This window comes from Fukomys damarensis, unplaced genomic scaffold, assembly GCF_012274545.1.
Source record: "Fukomys damarensis isolate Sample0158 unplaced genomic scaffold, DMR_v1.0_HiC HiC_scaffold_38, whole genome shotgun sequence".
In the NCBI taxonomy this organism is placed as follows: Eukaryota; Metazoa; Chordata; class Mammalia; order Rodentia; family Bathyergidae; genus Fukomys; species Fukomys damarensis.
In genome coordinates, this window is record NW_022900950.1 from 36,927,264 (window position 1) to 36,953,992 (window position 26,729).

At 38.0% G+C, this 26,729-nt stretch overlaps 1 protein-coding gene across 4 annotated transcripts in view; it reads right to left on the reverse strand.

Annotated features, from left to right (window-relative positions):
* Positions 1-26,729, reverse strand: part of Stard13 (StAR related lipid transfer domain containing 13) — a 223,522-nt gene that overhangs the window by 57,489 nt on the left and 139,304 nt on the right. For all 4 annotated transcript variants that reach the window (XM_010623914.3, XM_033759866.1, XM_010623913.3 and 1 more), the window contains exon 2: positions 1,782-1,853. In XM_010623914.3, the coding sequence (XP_010622216.1) occupies positions 1,782-1,853 (72 nt within the window). The remainder of the gene's footprint in view (positions 1-1,781; positions 1,854-26,729) is intronic.

The window sequence follows — 26,729 nt, forward strand, 5'->3', positions numbered from 1 at the left end:
TTGCAGTGAAGAACACAAACTCTGAAGCACAGGAACTCTTCCTATGAGTCCTGATTACATATTAGCTGTGGAACAATGGGCAAGCCACTTAACTTCCTTTGGCCTCTGTTTTGCCATCTGTAAAATGGAATGGGAATGATAGGTATCATATCTATGGTATGATGGTTTGTGGATACAGAGTGGATAGTACAGGTGCCTCTGAATAGTGCCTGGCAAATAGCATAGAAGTATTTGTTCTGCTACATTTATCCAATTTATATGGCTGAAACACAATCTTATAGGTATATGTGACTTGTAAGCTATCTTTACCTCTAAGACATTTACACTTTTTACATTTAATTTCATAGTATTTTCAGTTTTTAAAACAAGTGTAGATATAGAAAATATATTGTCTTGTGGTCAAGAGACTGGGATTTTAGTTCTGACTCTCCCATCTTTCCAGGCTTCTCCTCTTTGATCAGTGAGTTGTGAGAGAGAATAAGAGTAGGGGAGAATTATTTAGACCTAAACTATAAAATTCCTCTTTGTCTAAAAGGCTATGATTCTACGAAAACTTTTATCAGAGATCTCAAAGTCCAACATCCAAAGAAAGATAAGCTCTTCTTTATCTCACAGAATTTAAGTGAGAGAAATAGAAACATTGCTTTGCTTTTTAATATAAACTGAACTTCTGGATGAAGAGATGGAAGGCATCAATAAGTAAAGGCTAATTTTGTTAATCTTTCTATCCTACACAAAATTCACGCCATCAGGAAGATAATGTTTAGAAAGATAATGTCGTGTGCTAGGTAGCCTCTATTTAGCCCTGCAGATCTACACTTCACTTTTCTGCACCCTGCTTTGGGTCCCGAGTCACCTCTGGGGACAGATAGCAACTAAGGAGACTTGTGTCATCTGGCTTCCTTCAGTTTGATCCGTGAGAAGCACTGGCCGGAAATGGAAGGAAGAGCTTGGGGTCAGGGTATTTATCCCCCTGGTCTTTCCACAGGAGGCTGCCCATGGTCAGCCGCGTGCTCTCTCCAAGGAATGGTCTGCTCCGTAGCTCAACTTTGGGCCCCAGCACCATCCCCTTCTGGCTGTGCCTTTGGGCCTATAGTAGTGACAGCTCTGCTCTTACAAGCCCTGGGTTCCTATGCTATGCACTGTTACTTGTGGATTCCTATTCCTGTCCAAACGTTTGCCGTGGACACTGTTAAGAATAATCCTCCATAAGGAGTCTGCTTCTGCTACCAACCTAATTCACTGTACACAGGATGACTCAAGAGAGAGTTAAAATCTTTGGTTATAATTTTAGACATAAGTAAGATACAGGTGAGTACATTTATTAACTGTCAATGAAATAATCAATTAAAGATAGTATAATGTTAGCAATAAAAGCTTCTTACCAAAAACTCAAAAGAATTAATCTCATCCATATTATACCTTAACATTTTTCCATATATAGCAAACAGAAATAAGAAATAATTGCTGCAAAGTAATTACTTTGGAGACTTCTAAGAAATGTATTAACTACTTCATTTTGGTTTTAAGAAAATTGAGAGTGGTGAAGAAAAAACAAGGAAAAACCACAGAAGAAAAACTGTATGGAGGAGCTCGTGGGAGATGGAAGAGAATGTAGAGTGGCCAGCAGGGGGTAAAGTGGCTTTGAGCAGAGACACTCATCTCCAAAGCAGTGTCAGGATAAGCCCTTGGCACTGCAAAGGCTGAGTGGAAAAGAAATCAAAGTAGTGACACATTTTCAAACTGTTCTTTTTACAAAGAGTGCAGAGAAGGTGACGTACCTTCATACAGCTGAGCATATTGAGGGAACCCAGCAGCACGGAGCCAGTTACATGCTTCCTTTGCCTCAATTTCTGAAAAATACAAGAAAAAAAGAGGAAAATTATGAGTTTGTTAATCTTGCATCCATATCCTTGCACTCTGCCCCCATAATCAAAGAGATGCTTGTGAGCTTTGTACAAGTGAGCCCAAAGCAGAATCATTCCAGCTTGAGTCTTTGTGAGTTGGCCTGCTCAGAGATGGGTGTAAAGTAGACAAGCAGCACAAAGGAACCTGTTATGCACCTACTGAGATTATCTTCACTGTGGATCCATAAGTAAGGGGAGAATAACAAAATCACAGATGATAGAATGCAAGGGCTGGATTTCAGGCAGAGAAAAATGTCCTGTTTATACCCTAGAGAACCAGGGGACTAGGGAGAAGGAGGGAAGACTTCTTTATGAATCCTCTTTTTAATGGGTTTTCTTTAAATTTCAAAGATAAGGATGAAAATATTCAATAGTCTTTCATTCTTTCTCTCTTGGGATAATGGGGAATCTTTGAAAATCTATTTTCTCATGAAGAAAGAAAGGCATTAAAAATTCAATGTGTTAGTATTTTTAAAATTTCACTGATGGCCTCAATTCCCAATGCATTTTAACAAGATGTTCATTCATTGAGCACATTGGAATGATTTCAAGCTCAAAGTACAGCATGGGAAAGGAAATTGAGCCCTGGGTTTCATGAGGCTGCCAAAATCAAGAGGGCCAAGCCCAAGAGGTTGATATGTCCTTTGGGCGACCATTTGTGGGATGGGCGTACCCACAGCCCACCAGACCACCTGCCTAGGGAAGCTGTGGGGTGAGATGGGTGGAGTCCACTGTGTGAAGCAGCTCACTGTTTGACCTTGTGAATCTGGATCACTTCTCAACCACAACTCTGTTAGATAAACAAGAATCCAAGGGAAAAGAAGTTCATCCGTCTAAAGTCCAGTTTCTCCAAACAAAATTAAACAGCCTATCGTACCAGGTTTCTTCCAAGGCTTTCTTTTGCTGTTGGTTTGGGCCCTTGTCAGGTCACTGTATTTCCATTTACTCTGATGTTTGTTTTCCTCCATAGCCAACACTGGAGAGTACAGGCTCCTCTCGGAGCCACTGCACAAAAATGATCCACACTAACACTGGCCCTGCACCTGAGATTATACATCATCTCTGTTGAAAGCTCAGTACCTACAGTATCTGTAATGTTGGGTGCAACAGAGCCATTTTGAGTATGGTAGGTAAACAGGCCAAAGCGAAGAGCAAAAGCTACATCCTTGCCTCACCACTGCGGCTGACCCAAGACAGAAATTTGTCAGTAAATTTAAGGAGTCACAGTCTTTTGGCGACTCATGTCCCAAAATGCCTACTTTTCAGCATCTCCTAACCCTCTGTTATGCCAAGGATTGACAATCTAAACCTTGAGTTTTGTCTCTGATGTGAGGGTTTTTCAAATAATTTTGACCAACTCAGACCTAGCATATATTAATTTCTGCCAACTACACATGGTCCAGAAATATCTGGGTAACAAGTTGAAAATAAAAGCTTTGGAAAACATTTCTCTCAGGAAGGACAGTCTCAGATCCTCAAGGGCTGTTTAAAACAGAGATCTAGCAACATTGTGCTGCTTTGACTAAGGTGGGCTTTCCCTTTGGGCAGTAAAAAGGGCAATTAATGTATTGGTCCTAAATTCTGTTTAGTCAAGAGTCCTTAGGTGAAGCCTTCCTCTTTGATAAGCATGGGAATGTTTCAGATTAAGTAGGAAATGCTTGCTCTATTTGCAACATGCAGTAAACGAGTCTTACTGAGGCACAGATCAAATGTTGTCTTATAAATTTTCCTTTTCCTTCAGTATGATAGTGAATAGTAATGAGGAATGATTTCTAGATAAGCTCTAAACTTAATTATGAGTCAGCAAGTCTTAGAGGAAAGTACAACATTCTGTATTTTCCGTTTAAGTTTTAATAATACTATGTCTTTTTCTTGTCTTGTTGTTACTTTTACTATGATCAAAATTAAATGTTAAACAACAGAATCCCAGAAAGCCATAAAGAGTAAATGAAGGAGACCTACAAAATAGGGGTTTTACAGCATTCAAAGTTCAAAAGAGAGTAGGTTGTTATGTTCCTGGGACCTTGGGACTGGGAATAATACAAATGAGGTAGAAATGGACAACCAAGGAAACTTTTAGAAAAACTCCTTGTGAAATGAAAAACTCCTTGTGAACCTAAAAACTTTGGTCAGGCTGTAAGATGGAGAAAATGTCAGGTAGGAAGATTTTATTTAAAAGGCTTTCCAGGTAACTTTTTTTCCATAAGAGCAATGTGGATAATGAATTGAAATCTTAATACACAAACATGAATAATCAAATCTTAACCAGATCCCAGCTACATCAGCCACTCAGATAAACTGCTGTCTTTATTTATATTTTTTAAAGGGTTGGCATTTCACTGTTAGTTGACTTTCCAGAGTCAACTAGAAACAGAAACTACAATGAGTGAATGATAACAAAATAGAAGAAACCACATCCCAACCATGGCAGATTTCTCCTTGGGCCACTGTTTGACACTTTCAAATACTGTTCTACTCATTCACACCTGCCTGCCTTTTACATTCCTCTATAAGGCCCAACTGCATGCTGTTTACTGGAGCACTCATTTCACGTTTAAGGACACACACAGACTGAAAGTGACGAGATGGAAAGAGGTACTAAATGCAAATGAAAACCAAAAGAGAACGAGAGTAGTTATTCTTTATCAGGTGAACATTAAATGAAAACCTATAACAAGAAGATATAATAATAAAAGAGTCAATTCTTTGAATGGATGTAACAATTTTAAATACATAAGCAGCCAACACTGTAGCACATAAATATATAAAACATGTAATATATTATTAGTTTAGTGAAGAGAAAGAATGCTGGTCCAACAATTCAGCATCTAAGTTTAAGGGCAAAATAAACTCTTCCTTGCCCGCCAGGGACAAAACAAACAAAATTACCTGGCATAATTAACCTCTATCAAATTTGATTATGCCCACCAAATTGAGTTGTATTTCTATTCATCCATCTCTAAAATCTTAACCAAATACCAGCTGATTTCTTGTGATCCCTCACAGTTCCTACTACCATCTATCAGTCAGATGATAATATTTTCCTCAGAGCCCTTATTACTGCTAAAACATAGGTAAATAAAAAATGAATCAGAGTCAGTGTCATCATTTCTCAAATCTTACTTAATGAGATTTAAATGACTTTTGGGAAAAAAGTGTGAAATCCTCTTTTTTAAGGGGCTCTTCTTAACTAGCATCACATTATGTAAAAACATTAAGAGCTATTAAAATAGTATTTTGACAACTTTGTTTGCTATTGGCAACCATCACCTACCCAATAGCACCTTCAGGGCTACAGTATAAAGCATCAACTCATTGTCACTTTTTTGGTGAAAGTCTGAACCAGAAAAAGGGCATTGGACAGAGAGCCCCACAGATATATACTCAAATTACTGAACTTCAGTAGTCCTCTTTTTTCTGCAGGAATATAGTCTAAGACTGCCAGCAGATTCCTGAGAACCTTGCAATACTGAACCCAATATATATATACTGTGCATTTTTATCTGATAGCTGAGATGACCACTAAGTAACTAATGCAAAGGTAGCATATATAGTGTGGATACAATGGACAAAAGGAGGATTAACATTTCAAGTAGGACACGATGGAGTGATATGAGATGGCACAAGATTTTGAAACTCTCAGAATATTACACAATTTAAAACTTATGAATTGTTTATTTGTGGTGTTTTCACTTTAATATTTTCTGACCTAGGCTCACTGTAAATAACTGCAAATGTGGAAAGTGAAGTTGCAGGTGAGGAGGAGGGACTACTGTACTTTGCTGGGAAAAAAATGCAACCCATGTAGCTGGGTATTATGACTGAAGTTGGGTAAAATTTTTGTATAATAATCATTTCATTTTGCTTTATAGCAGGTATCTGTTTTTGCCTGCCCAACATTCTTCCCAATTTCTTCTGATAACAGAATTCTCAACCATATACCTGGCCCTATAACCCCTCCAGCTTCCCCAAAACAGCTCCAGGGTTAAAATCAACTCATGAAAAGGATCTGTTCCTTAAAAGCATCCTTCTCTTAGTCTAGGGAAACTGAGCAACTTTACAAAATGAAGTTAATACTCATTTGGGAGCAGAAATCAATTGGCTGAAAGGGAGAAAGAGATTCAGGTTTTTACTTGGTAACTTGGCCTGTACTGAACCATGCAAACCTTTTCAGTGGTTTACTCAATAAATTTAGTTGATGCTTTGGTTTTGTCGTGGCATGATTTTCTGCTATATATCTGTGATTTCATGTGAAAGAGTCATTGGTTTTGCCTCAACTGCCTTACTTACACTTATACACAAATTTGCTGTACTCAGTAAACTCTTTACTTGACAGACAGATAACTGCTTAGAACATGATATGACAGCTCTCCAGAGACAGACTAGGCAGGGGAAGGTTGATGCTGAAGGGGTGCATGTTATTATGGGCAGGAGAATAGAGGCACTATGGAAACAAACCCTGGCCTATGATACATTTGCATAAAATATTGTCATATTTCTTATATATGTGTGTTTGGCTTTAAAAACTTCTCAGAGAAAATTCTGAAAGTCACATTTAAAAAAAAAATCATCTCTTGTCCCAAATTACTGACACATAATTTGATGTATGTTATTTGTCATAGTGGTAGTATGATAATAATACCTTGGGTTGACTGCTTATTTTAAACATAATTATACACTGTGAATATTTTTCATATAATGGCATTGTTTTATAAAAATGGAAAATTTACTTTGTTTTGGGAATGATGTTTATTTTTTAAATACTTGATTTCTGAATACCACCAAATTGTATTTTACTGCTGGAAAGTTATAACATCAAGATAACCAAAATAAAACATTTCAGTACGACCTTTCCAGAGAAGGAGGTCTGTGTGAATTAGAGATTTAGCTTCTGTTTCTTTAAAGAAATGTTGATTTAGTGACTTGGCTACACGTAGTCTAGTGCACAAGGCTCAAGAAGACCTCAGTCAAGTAGGGAGTTATATTGAGCATGGCAAATCTGCCACACAGGTTTGCAGGCGACATCTCAAGTTACAATCTCATTGTATTTTTAAACTGCTGCTTCTGGCAGGCTTGGGAACAGTGTGTTCTCCTAGCTAAGCCTTTTAAGTACATTTTGGTTTACATTATTCTCCACATTGCAAATACTTTTTTCATAGCTAATCCAAAGCCACTGGGTATTTTTTTCTAAATGACCAAAAATTCGAATCAGAGTCAAATTAAAATTCATTATGTTCAGAAATTTAGCTGGTTAGAAGGGACCTGCTCTCTTGTGAAAATCTATAAAATCATTATGGGTATTTATGCTATTTTTACAAATCTCCAATTTTCATAGACAAACCAGCTCTAAATTAAGATTTCTTTCTTAAATGTTCATTAGCAGTAGTCAAAGTGAGGAAAAATACAGCCTGATTGCCTTATGATTTTAAAAGGTAGGATCGGGAAGAGAGTTTTTTCATTTACATGGGTAACTTGGTGTGCACCCTGTTTCTGAAAGACGACAGGTATCAGCATTGCAGGCTGACTCAACCACCGCAAGATGTCTGCAGTGGATGCAATTATCACTATTAAAGTATATCAAAGGCATTAAAATTCCAACAGGCGCATGGTTGTTGGTTTAGGAGAATTCACAAATATGAGCTAGCTTCATTATTAACATGCTACTTAAGGCAAATGATACCTTTGTTTTCAAGAATTTCTCAAGTGAAGTCCCTATTTATAGAAACTGTATTTCTTTGGCAATATACTAGGCCAGCTTTGTTAAGCCAGTGACAGGGTATCCATCCCTTCTATATACAGATATGAATGATGCACCCATTAGTATTACATAGAACCATATAGTAGCATCATGATTCTTCTCATAGAAGGGCTTTTTAAACTTTAATTATAGGGCAGCATGGAACATCCAGTTTTTCAAGATAACAGACTGATTTAGATTATATGGCAGGATGTCAGGATCCATCTTTTTGCACTTTTTTGGTATCAGGGATAGAACTCAGGTCCTTGCGCTTGTGAAGCAGGCACTGGAAACACTGAGCTAAATCCCCAGCCTCATCTTTTTGTACTTTTGAATTAGATATTAAGCTTATTTGATTTGTGGAAAACCTGAGTAAGTTTTAAATGTAGGCCAATCACAATTTTTTTCCTGACATGCATAACCTTTTCTGTCCATGATATTCTGAATTACTAAGACTTCCTGAAGTCTAGATTATTTAGAAAAAATTCAAGATTACCAATCTTGAATTACAGAATATTTACAATATTGAAGCAACTTAAAAACACTCATTTTATCTTTCCATAATTTGAAGCACATATATTGTTGATGCATAATAAAATTCCTATTTTCAGTAAATACTTAGCCATAGGAAAACTATGTGGAAGACCCACATATGCATATTTCACTATGACAAGTATGACTGTGTGTTTCTCTCCCAAAAACAAGTCACAGATGTGCTCAAACATAATATTCCATCACCGATTTTTAACATTAGCCTTATTTTTTGGGTCTTGAAATAACTTCTGCAAGCTGAATTCATTGCAAATCTAGTTAATTAAAATAATTTCTATTAGAGTAACAGAAACAAGCAAGTTCTAAGGAATAAATTTATTCGTAATCACTTGAGAGATGTTTCTAATCATTCCTTTTCAGGTTGGTTGGGATAATCATACATATATCACATAACATGGTACATATGTAATATACATGTCAATCTACAAAACAAATATCTTAAATACATTTAATGATTTTGCATTTTAAAATAAAGTTTGCCATATATCAATATATAAATATATATGGACACATATACATTTTTTCCCCTTATATGTTTCCAGTGATCCTTGCCCTTTCCAGTAGCTACTTGCCTCTGAATAGGAGGCAGGTATATGTAATCCACTGATGTTAGGCTTGCCCATATGATCCAGCCTACCCCAGGAAATTGAGCAGAAATAATATATGATAATTCTTTGCAAAACTCTTAAAGGGCCATCACCTTATTCTGGCAGCTTTCCTATTCTTTACTCCCTTCTCATGAGGCCAACATGCCTTAGGTAGAGACTACTCCTTCATTACTATGGGTCCCAGAATGATGACACAGGGAGTAGATTCACAGGAGACCAGCTGCTGACATAAATTGTGGCCAAGAAATAGACTTGTTGTTTTATGCCACTACAATTTAATTTTGTTAAAGTGGCATAATCTAGCAGAAGTTAATGTAACACAGATGCTAGTTATTCATTCCATAGCTGAAGCATATAGAGGACACTATGAACCTTTATTTCAGCTTGAAACCTTTGCTGTATAACTGTTAATATGGTGTAGAGATAAATATATATCATTTCTGTCCAGAATTTGCTTCCCTGTCTACAGAGCATGGCCTATACAAAAGAAAATGTTGTAAATAATCATTTCATGGTCATCTTTTACATGCACCAACATCTACACCACAGAAAATTTTTAAAAACGAACAGCTACAGTTGAACAAGGGAACTCCTCAGGAATACAAATGTGAGTCTCTACACTCATATTCCTTATAGTATTTAAAATGAAAAGGATTCTGACCGTCCCACTCTAATCGATATCAAAGCAAAAGAAAGCAGAAAATATATGCTCATCCAGCCAAATAGTTTCTGACCAGATTGTTTTGACTCAAGTTTTCCATGAAGCAGAATAACTCTTTATTCTGCTCTTTCATTTGGTACAGATTGTTCCCATCAGGCACTTGTGGTATTTCCCAGGGAGGCTGCATGCATTCACAAGCACACGAACATCCCCAGCCTTTTGAAGTTGTGGAGCCACAGCCTACCACTAACTCCCAAGAGATTCTTCAAGATGGAGACTGAAATGCAAGGTAGGGGAACGGAGCAATGATTCAGATGATTAGAAAGAGGGTTAGAGTTTGCAGGCACTGGCCAAAGTATCTCCATTTTGACCCATCAAGAAATAGTCTTGAGTACAGGAGCATAAAAATTTGGTGATGGTCTTTTTCTGATTCATTTTCTTTGACTTCTTTTGGAAAGAACAAAGAAGAGTCCATGCAGCTCAATGTGAAAATCCTGGGTTCAAGCTTCAGCAACACACACATCTGAGCATGCGCAGAGTCCAGGCTACCGGAGGATGACTCTTTGGTGTGGAGGCTCTAATAGCCACAAGGAAGCTTTAACTTCACTCCTTCCAAAATTCTACTATTATCAGGACACTTGGGTATTCACCCTCTGACATGCTGATGGTTTCTTGCCTGGGGAAAAGAAATTGCCCGAGCCCATCCCACCAGTACTGGAAAGTTAGGGGTTTTGATTTCTGAGAGGTATCCTTTCATCCTACATTACTTGAAGACTTCTTCAATGTTAAAGATATTATTCTTGTTTTAAAGAAAACAAACCTTTTGTGTTTCTGTTTTCAGATGTATCTGAATTTCTGTACTTAGAAGAAGTTATCTGCTTTTAGATTTGGTTAGCTCAACTATTTTCATAACTCTGGGTAAATCAGGAAGTTTCATGATATCAGAGAAAATCTCACCATCTAGGCAAAAGAAGGGGAAGAGATTCTCTTAGAACAAAATAACTCCAAGAATTCCATGACCCTTTTTCAATTCTTTTAGTCCTTGTAGGTCTGGCCTGGCAAGACACAACTTCACCAATGCTCCTGACTCCTTCCTCAAGACATTTTATACTTAGTTTCTTTGTAATTGTATTACCTGAATCAATCAAAACTAGATTTTGCTTCATTTATTCCTACAGAAACATTTGTAGAAAACAATAATAATTTTATTATTTGATTATATAGAAAAACTTCAGATCATGTCTGTACATATGTGTTTTCTCTTATTCCCTGGCATTAGCTCAGACTGTAAACAAAACATTTACTCAGAATTTTTCAAAAGTTTCTTGTCAATATTCTGGAATGCTTTCTACCTGTCTGTGGAATGTGGATGGCTTTGGCCCTGTGAATGATTTTGTAAATAACTGTCACACATAACAGAAAGATTCAAGAAATTAAATTAAGTCTTCAGCGGCTGATTCATTTTCTGTGTGTTCTTCAAGACCAAAGAGACTGCTGAGATCAGAGGTTTGATCTCCAAGTACCGGGGTTTTTATTTTGCAATTTGTTAAACAGATACTGACACTAAACATTCCTTATAATTTTTTTTAAATGAGTTCAAGTAATTGAAATAGCTTTGCCTGATTGAAGGTGGAAAAACAAAACTCTCCACTGAAGAAGTGGGAAATGGAACTGGATGCTGAAACCGCTTTTTTTTTAGGGAAGATAATAATACACATTATTGATTTCTGTCATGTTATGATCTATACACATGGCATAGTGATGTTAAGATCAACTGAGGCATACTATACACATGCAACAAATGGCAATCACGTAGGTTAAAAAATTATATAAATTATAAAAATATTTTAGATTTTTAAAACATATTAAAGTTTAAAAACTTTTAAGTAGTTCAATTTGTATTGTCAATAACTGAACTCTAAAAAATCATTTTAGGCCTTAATAATTATTGCTCCAAAACTCTTAATCTGACCTCTTCAAATTTAAGAACAAAGTAGGAAATAGTAGATGCATGTGTCATGTAAAATACAACCACTTCTAAATGAAGGTCCAGGTCAGGTCACAATAGGAATAATTTAATCCCCTGCTTAGCTTTGGGACAATTTTATTAATGTAGTAAATATTTGGTCTTGGCTAACATTTGTCCAAATATTCCTTGCATTCATACATAAAATGATAATTTCCCCCAAGAGCAGACTTGAATAAGAGGTGAAAGTGATTTGATATTCCTCAAATGAAATCTAGTAGAACAGGGGCAAAATCCAAGCCTGAGATTTAAACTCCCACATATACACACTCAAGCCAAGGCTTAAGTACACTGATAAAGAGGAAAGAACACAAACCAAATTAGCAAGGTGCTACTAAGGATTCTTTCATTATAAAGTATGAGCAAATGGGCACCATTGCAAGATTTTGGTGATATGAGTTATGGGATGAAACCAGATTTTAGATCCTGCACTGGTAAGCAAATCTGTTAGAACCAAGGCAAGGACTGCTGGGTAACAGACATCACTAAGTACCATAAACATTTAAGTATGGCAGCAAGAGAAACAAAAAGATTGTTAAGCAAAGTCATTGTACTTACTCAGTTTTTAAAATCAGATCTACAGTACAGTTGGCTTTCTATTATTCCTGGGTTGTGCAGTCCTGGATTTAACCAACTTCAGATTTAAAATATCTGGAAAAATATCTGTATTTAACACTTACAGAATTTTTTTATCATTACTCCCTAGACAACAGAATAGAACAATTACTTACATAGCATTTACACTGCATTAGGTATTGTGAGTGATCTAGAGATGTTTTAAAGTATACAGAAGAATGTGACTAAGTTATCTGCAAATATTATGTCATTTTCTAAAAAGGACTTGTATAACCATGGGTCTTGGTGTCTGTGGGAGTGGAGGGGCAATCCTGGAACCAGTCCTCTGAAGATACAAATTAATTTCAATTTTTTTGAGTTAAAAAAAATGAAAAGGAAAAAATCCCCTTAGAGATCAAAATTTAGTTGGCACATGGTCTCTCATTCATTATGAAGATATGTATAAGGTATGTTTATCTCAACTCAGCAATCAATCTATTTTATATAAGCTTTACGTAAATTTGTAATTTGCTTTTCACTTGACAATGCTACCAGATGTCCTTTTTCAAACATTCTAGATGGCTGAATAATATTCCTACTGCCATTACTTTAAGAAAATATCTTTTTCTTAATTAAAGCTCCTATAATCATGTATTAAAAGTAATAAATCCAGTTCACTGAAGCTTTTCCTTCTAAATAAGGAATTTTACCAGAATGTGCATCCTGGTGAATGTATTTCAGGGAATACTTCTGGGTTGACATTTCTTATGTTATTTTACATTGGGGATTAAGACACATCTCATATGGCTTTGATTTATATTCTCAGCAGATTTCAAAAAGGAAATTCCAAGTAAAGTTTATTCATATACCACAATTATGCTTAAATGATGCTAAAGGGATGTCTTAAACTAACACAAGTCAGGAAGTTCAAAGTCAAGGTTAGATCCTGGACCATGTTCCCACCTCTTCCTTCTTAGATATTTTAGGTATTTGGAAAGCAGAAGTTTTAAGTAACAGCTGTTCCACTTATCTTTGACCTCCTGAGTATGTGTTTAGGCAATTTTAATGATGCATTTCATCGTATTTTTTGATTGCTGAAGTTTCAAGGTTATACTTAAAAAACAAAACAAACTAGACTAAATAAGGAAAAACCCTACATCTAGTTTTAATGACTAAATGAATACTTGGAGTCCAAATGACTTACAAAATTATTCAAATAATCAAAAGCACTATGTGACTCAAATATATAAAACTAGTAAATTCTCCAAATATGCAATTCTTTTTCAGACAAAGCAATTTTACTGATTGATTGTGTGTGGTTGTGTGTGGGTGTGTGTGTGTGGGGGTCTTTGTACTGAGCTACATCCCCATACCATTTTTTAAATTAATTAATTAATTTATTTATTTTCACACAGGGAGGTTCTCTCTAAATTGCTCAGGTAAGAACTGAACTTGGGATTTCCCTGCCTCAGTTTCTCAAAGTGCTGGAATTACAGGCGTGCACCATCATACAGAGCTAAGGCAATCTTATTTTTATGCAGGGTAAATGTTATTGCTATAAAGTGGAGTTTTAAAAGTTCTAATTTCATTTAGCTTTTAACTAACAGCATATCTATTGCTTAAATAAAACTAGTGCTTTTCTTACGGAATACATATGCTTAGATTTACAGATTGTTTAAAGAAATCCTGTAAGTTTATCTAGAAAAATAACCCTGCATAGTAGGCCCTTGTATTGTAGACTAGATGCAAGACAGGTGACATGGCTGAAAGTGGTTAGGAGGAAGGGCTGAACCTAAACTCTAGTCCCAACTCACATTACCTTTGTAACCTTGGGTAGGTAGCTTCAGGGTGTTTCAGTTTCCATGCATATACTTCTAGAATGAGCTAAACAGTCATCTGCTTCAGGGAGGTGTGGTGAGTATTAAATGATCACAGCAGTGTAACACGATTAGCCACCTACCGGGAGCCTAGCATTTGCTACTATTATCATGGTGAAGGTACTTATAATTCTTTTTCCACAATAAAAAATAGTGGTTCTTACTGGCAAAGAAATAGGCCTGAGGATCAATGGAACAGACTGGAAGACACAAAAACAAATGCAGATGTACTCAGCTACCTCATCTTCGACAAAGGAGCTCACCATCCTCAGTGGAGGAAAGATAGCCTCTTTAATAAATGGTGTTGGAAAAACTGGATATCAACCTGTCACAGATTAAAATTAGACCCTTATCTTTCGCCATGCACTAAATTAAAATCCAAATGGATTAAAGATCTAAATATTAAAACAGAAACATTAAACTTGCTGGAAAGTAAGTTAGGCAGAACTCTGGAAGACATTGGTATAGGAAGACTTTATGAACAAATCCTCAGTAGCACGGGAACTAGCAGAAAGAATCAACAACTGGGATCTCATCTTACTAAAAAGCTTCTGTACTTCAAAAGAAACCATTAGCAGAACTAAGAGACAATCTACAATGTGGGAAAAAATTTTTACCAGCTGTACCTCAGACAAAGGACTATTATCAAGGATATATAAAGAACTCAAAGCAATCAGTCCCCCCAAATATAAAGACCCGATCCAAAAATGGGCATCCGAAATGAACAGACATTTCTCATACAAAGAAGTGAAAGCAGCAAGAAAATATATGAAAAAATGTTCCACATCACTGGTCATTCGAGAGATGCAGATGAAAACAACACTAAGATTCCACCTCACCCCACAAAGAATGGCTGCTATCAAGAAATCACACAATAACAAATGTTGGCGGGGTTGTGGGGAGAAAGGAACCCTCCTCCATTGTTGGTGGGAGTGCAGACTAGTGCAACCACTATGGAAATCAATATGGAGATACCTCAAAGAGCTTGGACTGGAGGTTCCATTTGACCCAGCCATCCCTCTGTTGGGTATCTTTCCAAGAGAACTGAAAGAATCATATCACAGAGAAGTATGTGCACCCATGTTTATAGCGGCACAGTTTGTAATAGCTAAATCTTGGAAACAACCTATTTGCCCATCCGTTGGAAACTGGATAAAGAAGTTGTGGTTTTTCTATAAAATGGAATATTACTCAGCCATAAAGAGCGAGAGAATAGATTCATTCATAGGAAAATGGATACATATTGAAGATATACCTGTAAATACCGAATAGTTTCCCTGGTGTGAATATTCTGCAACAATGCATAAGATTCTAATAAGATTACTGACATTTAGAAATAGGAGGAAAGGAGCTAAAGGTGTAGGGAAGGTGTGATACGTAGGGGAAGAGTAAAAAGGGAAAAGAAAAAAATGTGAGAGAATGAAAAGATGAAAATAAAGTGTTTGTAGATGGGGAGGGGAGGAGGGGGTGAAGAGAGGGCAGAGGTAAGGGGAAAAAAATGAGAATCAAGACTTGCCATGTAAAGGTACATGATCCCAACAATGAATGTAACTGTACTGTATCCCTAAATGTACCAATAAACTCAATTAAAAAAAAAATAGTGGTTCTTATGGTCTCTGACTCTCCCCACTCAATTCTTCATCTGGCCTTCAGAAGTACTTCTACTTCTATTTGCCTCTTCATGTATTCAGCAGTCATCTACTGGGGGCTTCTGATGTGAATACTCACTGTTAGGCACATTATGAGAAGACAAGACTACGGGCATCCAGGTCTTGCCCTGAGTCAGTAAACTGAGCAGGAAAGACAGACCAGCCTAGGCTTTACTATATACAACCTAAGAAAGCAAAATGGCTGTTTCCCCCTGGGCTTATAACAAGAGGGAGCCTGTTGAGTAAGGTGACCAGCAAAAACGCTGCAGCTTGTTTGAGCAAGAAGGTTGGTCAAATGGTTCTGCTCTAGATAATTACACTTCTGCTTACCAGCTGATTCTGCAGCTGAGATTCTTGTTACCTTTGTGCCTTCCAGCAGTAAATTCTTATGTTCCTGCATTTGAGGACCTAAGGGCCACATGCTGCCCATTAACCTACATAGATTTTTCCTATGAGGAGTATCTAACAGGCAATTTAGTTCTTATATTTCACAGAAAGTTTCATTATGCTTTTTTGGTTAAATGAGGCTGTAACATAACAATCCATGCTTCGTATGTGCAATGTTGTTTACCAAGATGTGGCAAAGAGTCATAAATAAAAAGTATACTTTGAAGGTGGCAGTAAGGCCCTTATTCTAAAAGGGCATTACTCTAGGACATGAACATAGAGTGAAGACAGTTTAGTGACTGTAGTTACAATGTGCTTACCAGTTAATAAGTAAAATATTAGCTATACTGTGCCTGATATGTGGGGATCCCAAGGTCAAAGATGTGTTAAAGCATAACCAAATATAGCAGAACCTTGGGAAAGAAATGTGTATCACACATGTGGGCTTCATTAAGGGAAAGGTTTTCAGAAGGTTATTTTCCCATGTTATGAGAAAACACTGAAAAAATAAGAAATTGTGAGCTAAGTGTATGGACTTCCTAAGGATTAATGACGGAGAAGTTTGGGGTCAATGTGGAGTCCAAAGTCATTGACATCAAGAAGTCCTCTGCTGGGCATAGTGGCGCATGCCTGTAATCCCAGCACTCAGGAGGCTGAGGCAGGAGGATCGCTGTGAGCTCGAGACCACCCTGGGCTACATAGTGAGTTCCAGGTCAATCTCAACTACATAGTTAGACCCTGTCTCAAAAAAAACAAAACAAAACAAAACAAAAAAAAGTCCTCATCCTTTCAGGTAGGCTTGCTGCCAAGGCCATTCTCACTAATGAAAATACCCTAGGTGTACATTTGTTTTGTGAGGAGGACTGGGAAAATTCTTGTAATACCACTCAAATATTTCAAATAATTTATACTTAAAGCAAAAAAATATAATGCAGTACAGAAAATTTAGAAAGCAATCCTCTTCAAATTTTTCATTTTTCCACAATAAAGATCAAGTACATATTGCTGCAAAATTTTTTAAAAATTAAGATGAATTCTGTCTGTTCAGCCTAATGCATGATCTGGGGGTTCTTAAGCTTGGGATCTTAAGCTAGAATTCAATACCCTAGAAAGTCCTTGAATGCAAGCATTGCTGTTTATGTGTTTTATTCATTTTTTTGAGGCTATCTAGTTTTTCTCAAATGGCCTGATTGTTCTTCGAAGCTACTCACATTTAGCCCATAAAACAAAAAGTGTTATGCACCTTGGAGGCTTAATTAAAAGACTGACAGTTTCATCCTGCTCTGTTCCCTATGGGCTATCAATTTTTTATTTTGGAACTTGGAGAGATTCTCTCTCTCTCTCTCTCTCTCTCTCTCTCTCTCTCTCTTCTCTCTCTCTCTCTCTCACACACACACACAAATACACAAATGTATATTCATGTACATGCATTCTATAAATATGTCATAGGTAAAACTGCAAGCACCTTTTAATAAATATGTGACTTTTCCATCTTAAATGATGATATGGCAGGTACAGGCAACCAGGTTGGAATTAGAAACCAGATTGCATACGCACATCTCCAGTTCTTAACATTAGCAATAGTTAGTGTAAAATGAATTTTCACTGAAAGATGGAATTATTATATTTGAGGAAAATATTTATAGATATGGAAGCCAATACCTAAATATATATATTTCCTCCAAAATAGAGCTGTTATCAATATGGTAAAATGTTCTGTGAAAGTACTTTGCAAACTGGAAAGCCCTATAAGAAAATAAGGTGACATTATTCTTCTAGTTGTGATTTGCCTCTAGGGAATCTGTGCATAATCTTTGGGTAGTAGTGTCTTTGCATATCTAGATGCTGCCCCCTGAAGGGCAAGACAACTGACATGTCCTACTGACTGGCTCTAATAGGCTTTCACTTTCCCTCTGCATCAAATCCTTGGGAATTCCAAGCACATAGAACTGTAAGATTGAGTCTTAGAAGAATAGTAACAAGGAACACTGTTCTATTTTCTCATAAAGAAATCAATCTCCCTTTCTAAGATAATCAAACATGACTGGGGCATATTCATATTTGAAAATAATTCATACTTGAGTCAAAACCATAGAAAAATAGTACAAGACTTTCAACAGTTTTGACCATGCGATTTATTGTGGGGAGGGTAAGAAATAAATTTCATATAGTTGTGAACTCATCCACACCCACACATGCACACATAACCATATATAGATTGAAACAAAATTTAGCAAAATAATACACTTTATATATATCCAAGCCCATCTGACATTTCTTATCCTATCCAAAATTACTGGTCATGGGTACTAGGTGACCTTGTGCTTTTTCAATTTAAAGAACACTGTCTTCTATAACATTATGGGAGGGCAGAGGTAAGGGGAAAAAAATGAGAATCAAGACTTGCCATGTAAAGGTACATGATCCCAACAATGAATGTAACTGTACTGTATCCCTAAATGTACCAATAAACTCAATAAAAAAAAAAACATTATGTTTTATGAGAAGCACCTGGTTAAATAAATCAATGAATAAACTGAATAGTATTATATGAATCTGACACCCAGTAATCATCCTTCCTTTTCCTCATTCTTCATATTTCACAACACCCCAGGACCTACTGGATTTGTCTCTTACATATACTTATCAAACTTGTATGCTTCCTAACTCTATTCCCGTTGACTAGGTTTAATTCCTCATTCTGTCCCAGGACTACTGCAACACTTCTTGCCTTCCTTACATCTCTAAAGTTCAACTCTGATCATTTTCTTCAAAACCCCTCATCCTCCCTGTTATCCGCAGAGAAATGCCAGCCCATAACCATGGGGCACAGTGTTTCACTGACCTGGCCATCTCACTCCTGAGGTTCACATCCAGCAACACAGTGCTGCTGGGAGTGTCCCAGCTCAGGCTACAGTTCCTCATCTTACATGCATGCTCTGAATGTTTTCTGTCCTTCGTCCTTTATCTGTCACATTCCTCCTATGCTTTTTCCCCTAACTTTCATTTCATCTTCTACGATGTTTCAGTGAAGACATCATCTCCTGAATCCCAGGTTGGCCTGACTCATCTCTTGGCTTTCATGTATTTATTACAAGATTATCCTGGAATGTTCTTACTGCATGTTTGCTTTTCCCATGAGGCCACAAGCTCTGCAAGGGCAGAGGTTGTCTGAATCACTTTTTGTACCATAGTGCCTGGCAGCACACATGGAAGCTGGTGTGCACTCCATCCATCCTGAACTAAGGAGCTGGGAAGTACTTTCTGTGCTCTGGATAGACTCCAGGATGGAGACTCCAGGATGGACTGTAGCCCTTTGACTTACTCCTGGTCAAGGACCTCCAAGACTCTTCTGGCCAAATATCTATGGAGAAAGAACCTTGTATCCCCTGGAAATGTTTTCTTCCTCTCTTTCTCCTTTCCTGGTTTGATTTAAGGAAGCTGAGGGCTATGTGTTAGGTTTCATAGTTTTTGTTCCACTCATTTTGAGGAGCCTACTTATACTGTTGCTGGGGCTGAGGTTGGGCTGAGTGCCAGATTCCAAGCCTTAATCAATAAAAAAGCAATGACATGAAATCTCACACAGCTTAGAGGCTTTCCAGTTGTGGGTTTGCAATAGTGTTGGGAAGTCAGATTTGGTCCAGAGTCATTTCCAGTCTGGAGGCCCCTAGAAGAAGGCAGGTGGTCCCCTCATGATCAGATCTGAAGTCTGGTTCAGTCTGGACTGCCAAAATCTCCCTGAATTTGACCTGGAGGAAACCCAACGTCTGTAGGCTGCCTATTTGAACCTCAAGGGGATCAGTCAGCCAGTCCATGATGTACTTCTTAGGGAAGTACAGATGTGGGGATGCTTTTAGTTAGATTAATGCCTTCATCCTTTGACATATAACCACATTCAGCTATGATTAAATTGGTTCTGAGCAGTAGAGGGAAAATGTGTGATATAAGATGAGCTTATTTTGGATTGAACTAGCTGGCCTTGGCCAGAAGATGCTTCATTCTGCTCTTCTTAGAAAAAGCTTCTTTCCTTGTAGATGTGGCTTGTTGAGCACATCCTCTTTGAAGACTTTCTTGAACCTTCTAACACATAGTCACCACCCACTCTATGACCCCTAGCCATCTTGGATTGCTGTCTGATCTGTTCTCTGTGACCAGTACTCCGAAGACTAAAAGTCTGAGTGTAGGGAATTAGCAAACAGTAAAGTCTCAAAACAGACTTGTAGTGGTAGTGGTCACTGTGGCTACTGCTAATAACTAAGGAAAAAATGCCACACTTCTGTGTGTGGGCACAGCCAAGGGCGATTGACAATGATGATGGATGGACACTGTTAATTCTAGACAGAGAAAAGTGACAGACCTGGCAGAAAGGAAGGGTACCCTTAATAGGCAAAATAAAGGCAGGGTCAGACAAGAGATATCAAATGGAGATATCAAATGGTGATTAAAAGAAAAACAGCAAAATTTGCAGAGAGGGAGGTGGCCACGTGAGTAATGCTGAGTAGGGACCTAAATATGAGGAGGGTGTCTGGAAACTACTTGACAGCCTAAAGCAGTGATGGTGAACCTTTTAGAGACCGAGTGCCAAACTGCAACCCAAAACTCACTCATGTATCCCAAAGTGCCAACACTGCCATTAAACCTGAATACTGAGGTTTTAGATTAGAAAAAACAACACATACATCAAGGTCATTTGTCATACAAGAAAAACACAATAACACTTGTGCTGTAGGTTCACCATCACTGGCCTAAAGCCTCAGGTTTGTCATCTGCAAAATGTGCATAATCCTCTTCAGAGAAGTTATGAGGATATGAAAAACTCAAAAAATGAAGGGCGTTTAGTTCACTGTTGAAATCCCCACCTTTGGCACAGGGCTGTGAGTTTTAATTTATGTTTACAATTGTTGAACAAATCAATTTTTTATATCTGTACAGAGCATGCATTTAAAACTGATTACCTTTATTTTTAGCTGAAATGAATACTTTTTTACTCACATACCCGAATGATAGAAGCAAATTAAGTTACTCCCAATGAATGACATTTCCTCCCACACACAGTTGGAATGTAACGTTTGCACACTTGTTCTAATACAAAATGTTTTCCTTCAAATTTGAGGAAAACTGCTGTGCTGAGATGTACCCTTCTGTAGCTTCTAAAGCTTCTTGCACATGGGCTTCATTGAGGAGGCCCAGATGTAAATTTAAATGAAAAAAGATTTCACTTTTAGAGAGATGATTGAAATATTTATTAATAATAAAAGTCTCCCTGAGCAGCAGGCAAATTCAGACTCCACTGAAGCCAGGGCGATATCGTGACAAATCCAGACTTTAAAGAACTGAGAAACAAGCACAGGGACAACCAAGAGTGGTGCTGGTCCAGCTCAGGATCACAGGATGAAGACTAATCTCTGCCAGGCCACAGGACTTGCTGGCTTAAAAAATTCTTCAATGTGTTTCTATAAAACAGCAGAGACTTTCTATGTATTTTACTCAAGAATGCAACTAACATCATGCAAGGTGACAACTTCAGAGCCAGAACCCAAATCTAATCATTCATGTCCTTACTTTGAATCCTTCACCAGCATGCAGTTTTTGAGCTCAGCCACCACCCCCTAGGGCAGGTCATACCACAGCCCAAATGCCCACATGCCCCCGACCCTAGTGACACTAAACACACAGTTCCCTGAACTACCCCTCACTCCAACTCCCACGCTGGTTCCTGTAGACACGATTTCTTCTATCTGGAATGCTCTTCTCTCACTTTTTTTGACCAGCCTATCTTATTCTTCTGCTCTCTCTGCTTCTTTCCTTCTTGGTCCTAGTGTTAACTTTGTGTGAAACCCTCCGCTCCTGCCACAGGAGGCCAAGTAGGGCTCACCCTTCTCCCCTTCATACCCTCTGGGTGGTTCTGACCCGGCACTTACCCCAACACTGGAATTTTCAGGTTCCTCTGCTTTTCGGTCCCCCCTCACAGCCATTGTCTTCGCATTCTCTGCACCAGCACAGTGCCCAGGACCCCAAAGGCGCTTGATAAAGTTTGCGGAAGGAATAAGTGGAGTGGAGAAATTTGGAGCGGGCAGCTGATGCTTTGTCCTCTCTCTGCTTCCGGCCGCCAACAGTGGAGAAGGACCTCACTGCTCCCCAGTGACCCCGAGGCCTCAGCTGAGATTCCAAGCCTCCACACTTCCTCTTCTAGTTGTTTTCATTCACATTAAAAAGGGACACCAAGGATTTGCATCAGTCTTAAAATACAGTTCCACAGAGAGAGAATTGTGTTTGGAACACGAAGAACCGCACACTTTCTAACGAGCCAAACCCCAGACTAAAATGTAAGATTGAATATGTTCCACTTACCCAGGACATCAAGAGAGCATTTTAGTACCAAACAGAACTTTGTACTCATAAAGAAACAACTCAAGAGTCACATTGTAATCCCAATGGTTAATCTTTTGTTTGAATTTTCCACATCTTTCTTCCATGTCCTTTAAAACCATAAATACAGTTTTAAAAATACTCCACTGGGCTGGTGGGTGCAGTTCAGTGGCAGCCTGGCACAAACCAGACTCCGGGTTGACCCCCAGCACTACAGTTCAAAACAGAACATTTCGCAGCTGAGAAGTAGCAGAGATGATGTTTCTAAAATACTTCCTCCTCCTAGGTGCAAACTATACAATGGATGCAGGAATGTTATAATTTTTTTTTCCTCTGTCAAGTGTACTTTCAATTTACATTCCAACCTATATATTGTTAACTATAAAGTCCAGAACTCCTTATTTCGTAACATAATAATGGTGTCAGCAAGTTTAGAATATTCAAAATTAATCATCCCACAGCGCGCACGCACGCGCGCGCACACACACACACACACACAAATCATAAGGTTTTAAAATTCTCTTTCGTTTAATGTCTTCTATTATGAAACTGTAGATCATTAAACTACTAACGCATTTCACCAGAAATCTATGACTCTCTGCTTTTCTATATTTACAACTATTCTCCTTGGGCTGCATATTGGTCCTTCCTCGTTTCTAGTCATGCTGTGACAGAAAGTGGGAAACAATTCGCAGCAGTTCTTTGAGATACTTGTCTGGAGGAGTATCACTAGTACAGAGGTCATTGTCGTTTCTGACATTCCAACCCTGGTCACTTTCCCATCTGGGCTACTTTTCTAATCTGGAATTCACTAGCCTCACTGCCCACACACCTAACCCCTGGGGGAAACCACTGAACCACTTCCTGTCTTTTAAACTTCCCTTCCTGTAAAAGGCTTGACCAGAGGATGTGAGGAGACTTGCAGTGATGGGAGGCTCAGTTGCTAGGAAAGGCAGGCAGGGATGGAGAAGGGTCTCACTTTATCAGGGTGGGAGAGGGAATTTTAGATATAATTATTGCCATCACAGTAATGACTGGAGTAATGACTGCATGTTTTAATACATGATTTACCTTCAGGATCTTAATGTACTCTTTACCTTTCCATCCCTCATTTGCAACTTCAGGAAGAACGGAGGGAAAAGACCTAAGCAAATTCATCGATCTTACATTTATGAGAAGTCGGATTGAGCAAACCTGACATTTGCTCAAAAGGAAGTGGGTAGGTAGCCAAATGATTTATTAAGTGTCCTGTCATTATATTTGTCATGATATAAATTAATTAATTAATTGGATATAGTGTAGGAGTCTAAGATTTCTGGGTCATTCTTAAACAAAATGATATCGCTACTATGGTAGTTTTAAAAATTAAGAATCTGTGCAATAATCTAAGCTATTTAACAAATGCACAGGTAGACAGACCACTGGTGTGCAGCATCTTCTGTGGGTGGGCCACTTGAAGGAGTGAAGGAGTTTTGGCCAAAGGTTTTAGGGTGAATCTGTCACATAATCTTCCACTGGCACTTCTTTTTCTATGCACCGGTGGATGTGGTAGAGCCCAGTTGACCTCAGAGATTATACGTGGAGGTAGAGGGGCTTCAGTCAAATTGGATGTGAAGCCGAGTTTCTTGCCCCACTGGAAGTGGGAAACAAACATTGAGTTGGTGAAGAGTATAAGCACTTTGAAGACCAACCAGGATCACTACCTATTTGATACTGAGTCCTCAATGGCGACCGTATGTCTGGAAACAATTCACAGCAGTTCTTTTAGACACTTGCCTGGAGGAGTATCACTAGTACTGAGGTCATGGGTGTATGACCAGTGTCTATGGAAACAGTGAGTGTCAATCACTTAGAAGAATATGCACAGTAAATGCACGCAAAGTTAACTCATTTAATCTCACTCTAAATAAGAGTGAAATCTGTTTTGTCTTTTATTTCCATTTTATAAAAATAGAAGCCATCCAGTTTTCAGTAGGCACCACAATAAGACAGATTATGAAGCAGTTTTTGTAAAAAGGGATTCAATTTTCCCCCTTTAAGAAGCTATTTTAGTTCAACAAACGGGTTTGTATCATCACTCATCAGTTTCACAGAATCAAATGCGTTTAAAAAGCAGGTTGACATTTTCTAGACTTTAATGGCAGATGCCTCAAGGGGATGCTGACTAGGTGGGTAAGGTTTCCTTGCTCTCCATTCTCTCCATAAAGAAAGCTCCTGTTCCCGCCAGAGGAGTCCATGAAAATGACAAATGCTAAGACACTTTGCCTTAGTAATAAAAACTACAAAATCTTTTATACGTTTGTCTTTATTTTCAGCCTAAATTTGGTTTTTAAATTTAAGACTATAAAGGCTATTTGGCATTTATTTTTTTAACTAATTGTTACGGATTATTGGGATGGATATTTTGTCTATCCGGTATAAGTCAATGACTCCCAAGCTTTGTATTTATGTTTTGTTACTTAAAAATGTTACAGTTCCTTATTCTCTACTTCTTAAAAAGTAACATCATACACAACTTAATGTCTCATAAAACTATAACAAGAGCTTAGAGGCTGAGCATACAGATGCCCATGGGTAACTATAAGCAGGATAAAGCTAAGCATTTCTATCTGCATTTTATTTCTGTCTCCTTTATTACCTTCAAACTTTGGGTCAGATCTCTGCTATGCTCAGCCTATAGGAAGGTTAATCATTTAAGACATTTCTGCTTAAAAACTGTCTGTTAGCCCTAAATTTACTTAACCTATTTCATCTTCCTTCTAGATTGAAGACACCATAGTAGAGTAACTAAGGCATTTTCAAGATTTATAGGAATATTCTGTTGACAGTTTTTGCAATGCCCTATTTCTATAACCCTTGGAGCAGTGCCTAGAATTCCACAGTCATTGTCCCAGACCTGCAGTCAGTCACTCAGGATTCTCGGAAAAGCAGAGCCTTCTAGGTAGATCACTCGGTGAGGGAGCTAAGGCTACCCCCAAGCAGGTATACTCGTGTCATGGGGACCAGACTGCAGTACAGCCATAAGGATTTCTCCAGAACCACCCTGCAGTATGAGTCCTGAGATGAAGATCGATCAGTAGACCACAGCCTGACCAGATTTACCCACCCTGCCAGCTATGCAAATCCTCCAGCTATATAAACCCTCCAAGACTTTGCTCCCTTTTCCCTTGGGATTGCAAAGATTCTGTCACCCACTCAAAGACAGATCTTGAACTTCTTTATCTACCCTGCCCAGCTTTTCACTATGACTCATCTCCTTGATTAGTATTTTGGGGCAATTGTCTGAGCCTGGGCTGTTGAGACCCTCGAAACTGGGACTTTTGTCCTAAAACTCCACTAATAAAATCAGAAAAATTACAACTTGATTTTTTTTATTCCTTTAGTATATTGTCAAGGTGATATCAGGCACCTATATAATTTAGTTGGAATCTCCACTGTTACTATATCTTTGAATACAGCCAACTTTCAGTTATAAGAAAGAAAGAAAGGAAGGAAGAAGTGAAAGAGAAAGGAGAGCAGAAGAGAGAGGGGGGAACAAGGAAAGAGGGAGGAAGGATGTCAGGAAGAAAAGAAGCAGCTTTACAATCTGTCTGCCTTTTAAATTACCTAAAGAAATCCAGGCTTTCTGCTGGAACTTTGCTAACTAGTGTAGAAGGACTTTTCCAGTACACTTGTATTTAATTATCTTGCTCTACGTGAACTTCCCTTAAACAAAAAAAGAACTCTTTGTTTGCCTTGATTATGGATGGTACCCAGTTCATAGCTATTTACCAAATTAGAAAATTTGACACTTTAAAATTTTATCTTTTGGAGTATAATTTTCTGCTTGGCTCAATTACAAGATGGTTCTTTGTACCTGCACACTCACATTTACTACAGCTCAACTCATAAGAGCTAAGCTACGGACACAGCCCAAGGACCTGTCAAGTGATGGGTAAATAAAGAAAATGTGGTATATGTACACCATGGAGTATTATTCAGCCATAAAGAAGGAAATCCTGTCATTTGTATGAAAATAGATGGACCTAGAGAACACCACTGTAAGTAAAACAAGCCACACTCAAGAAGATAACTATTGTATGTTTTCTCTAATATAGAGAAAAACTAAATATAGGGAAAAACTAAAAAGTAAGAGATGACATGAAGGTAGAAAGGAGTCTACTACAGAGTGAGAAGGAATGGGAAAAGGGGAGAAGAGAAAAATTCTTGGGAAGATGATTAAAGGATGTTATATGTATGTATGAATGCACCAAAATGAAGCACAACTATATGCACCCCCATGGTTCCCTGTACCTGTATGCCCAGCCTTTGGCCTATCTTAGGTATGCTGGGTTTCTGGAAGGCATTCAATATAATTCATTGACTGAAATGTACCACCTTTACTTTCAACTTTAACCTACT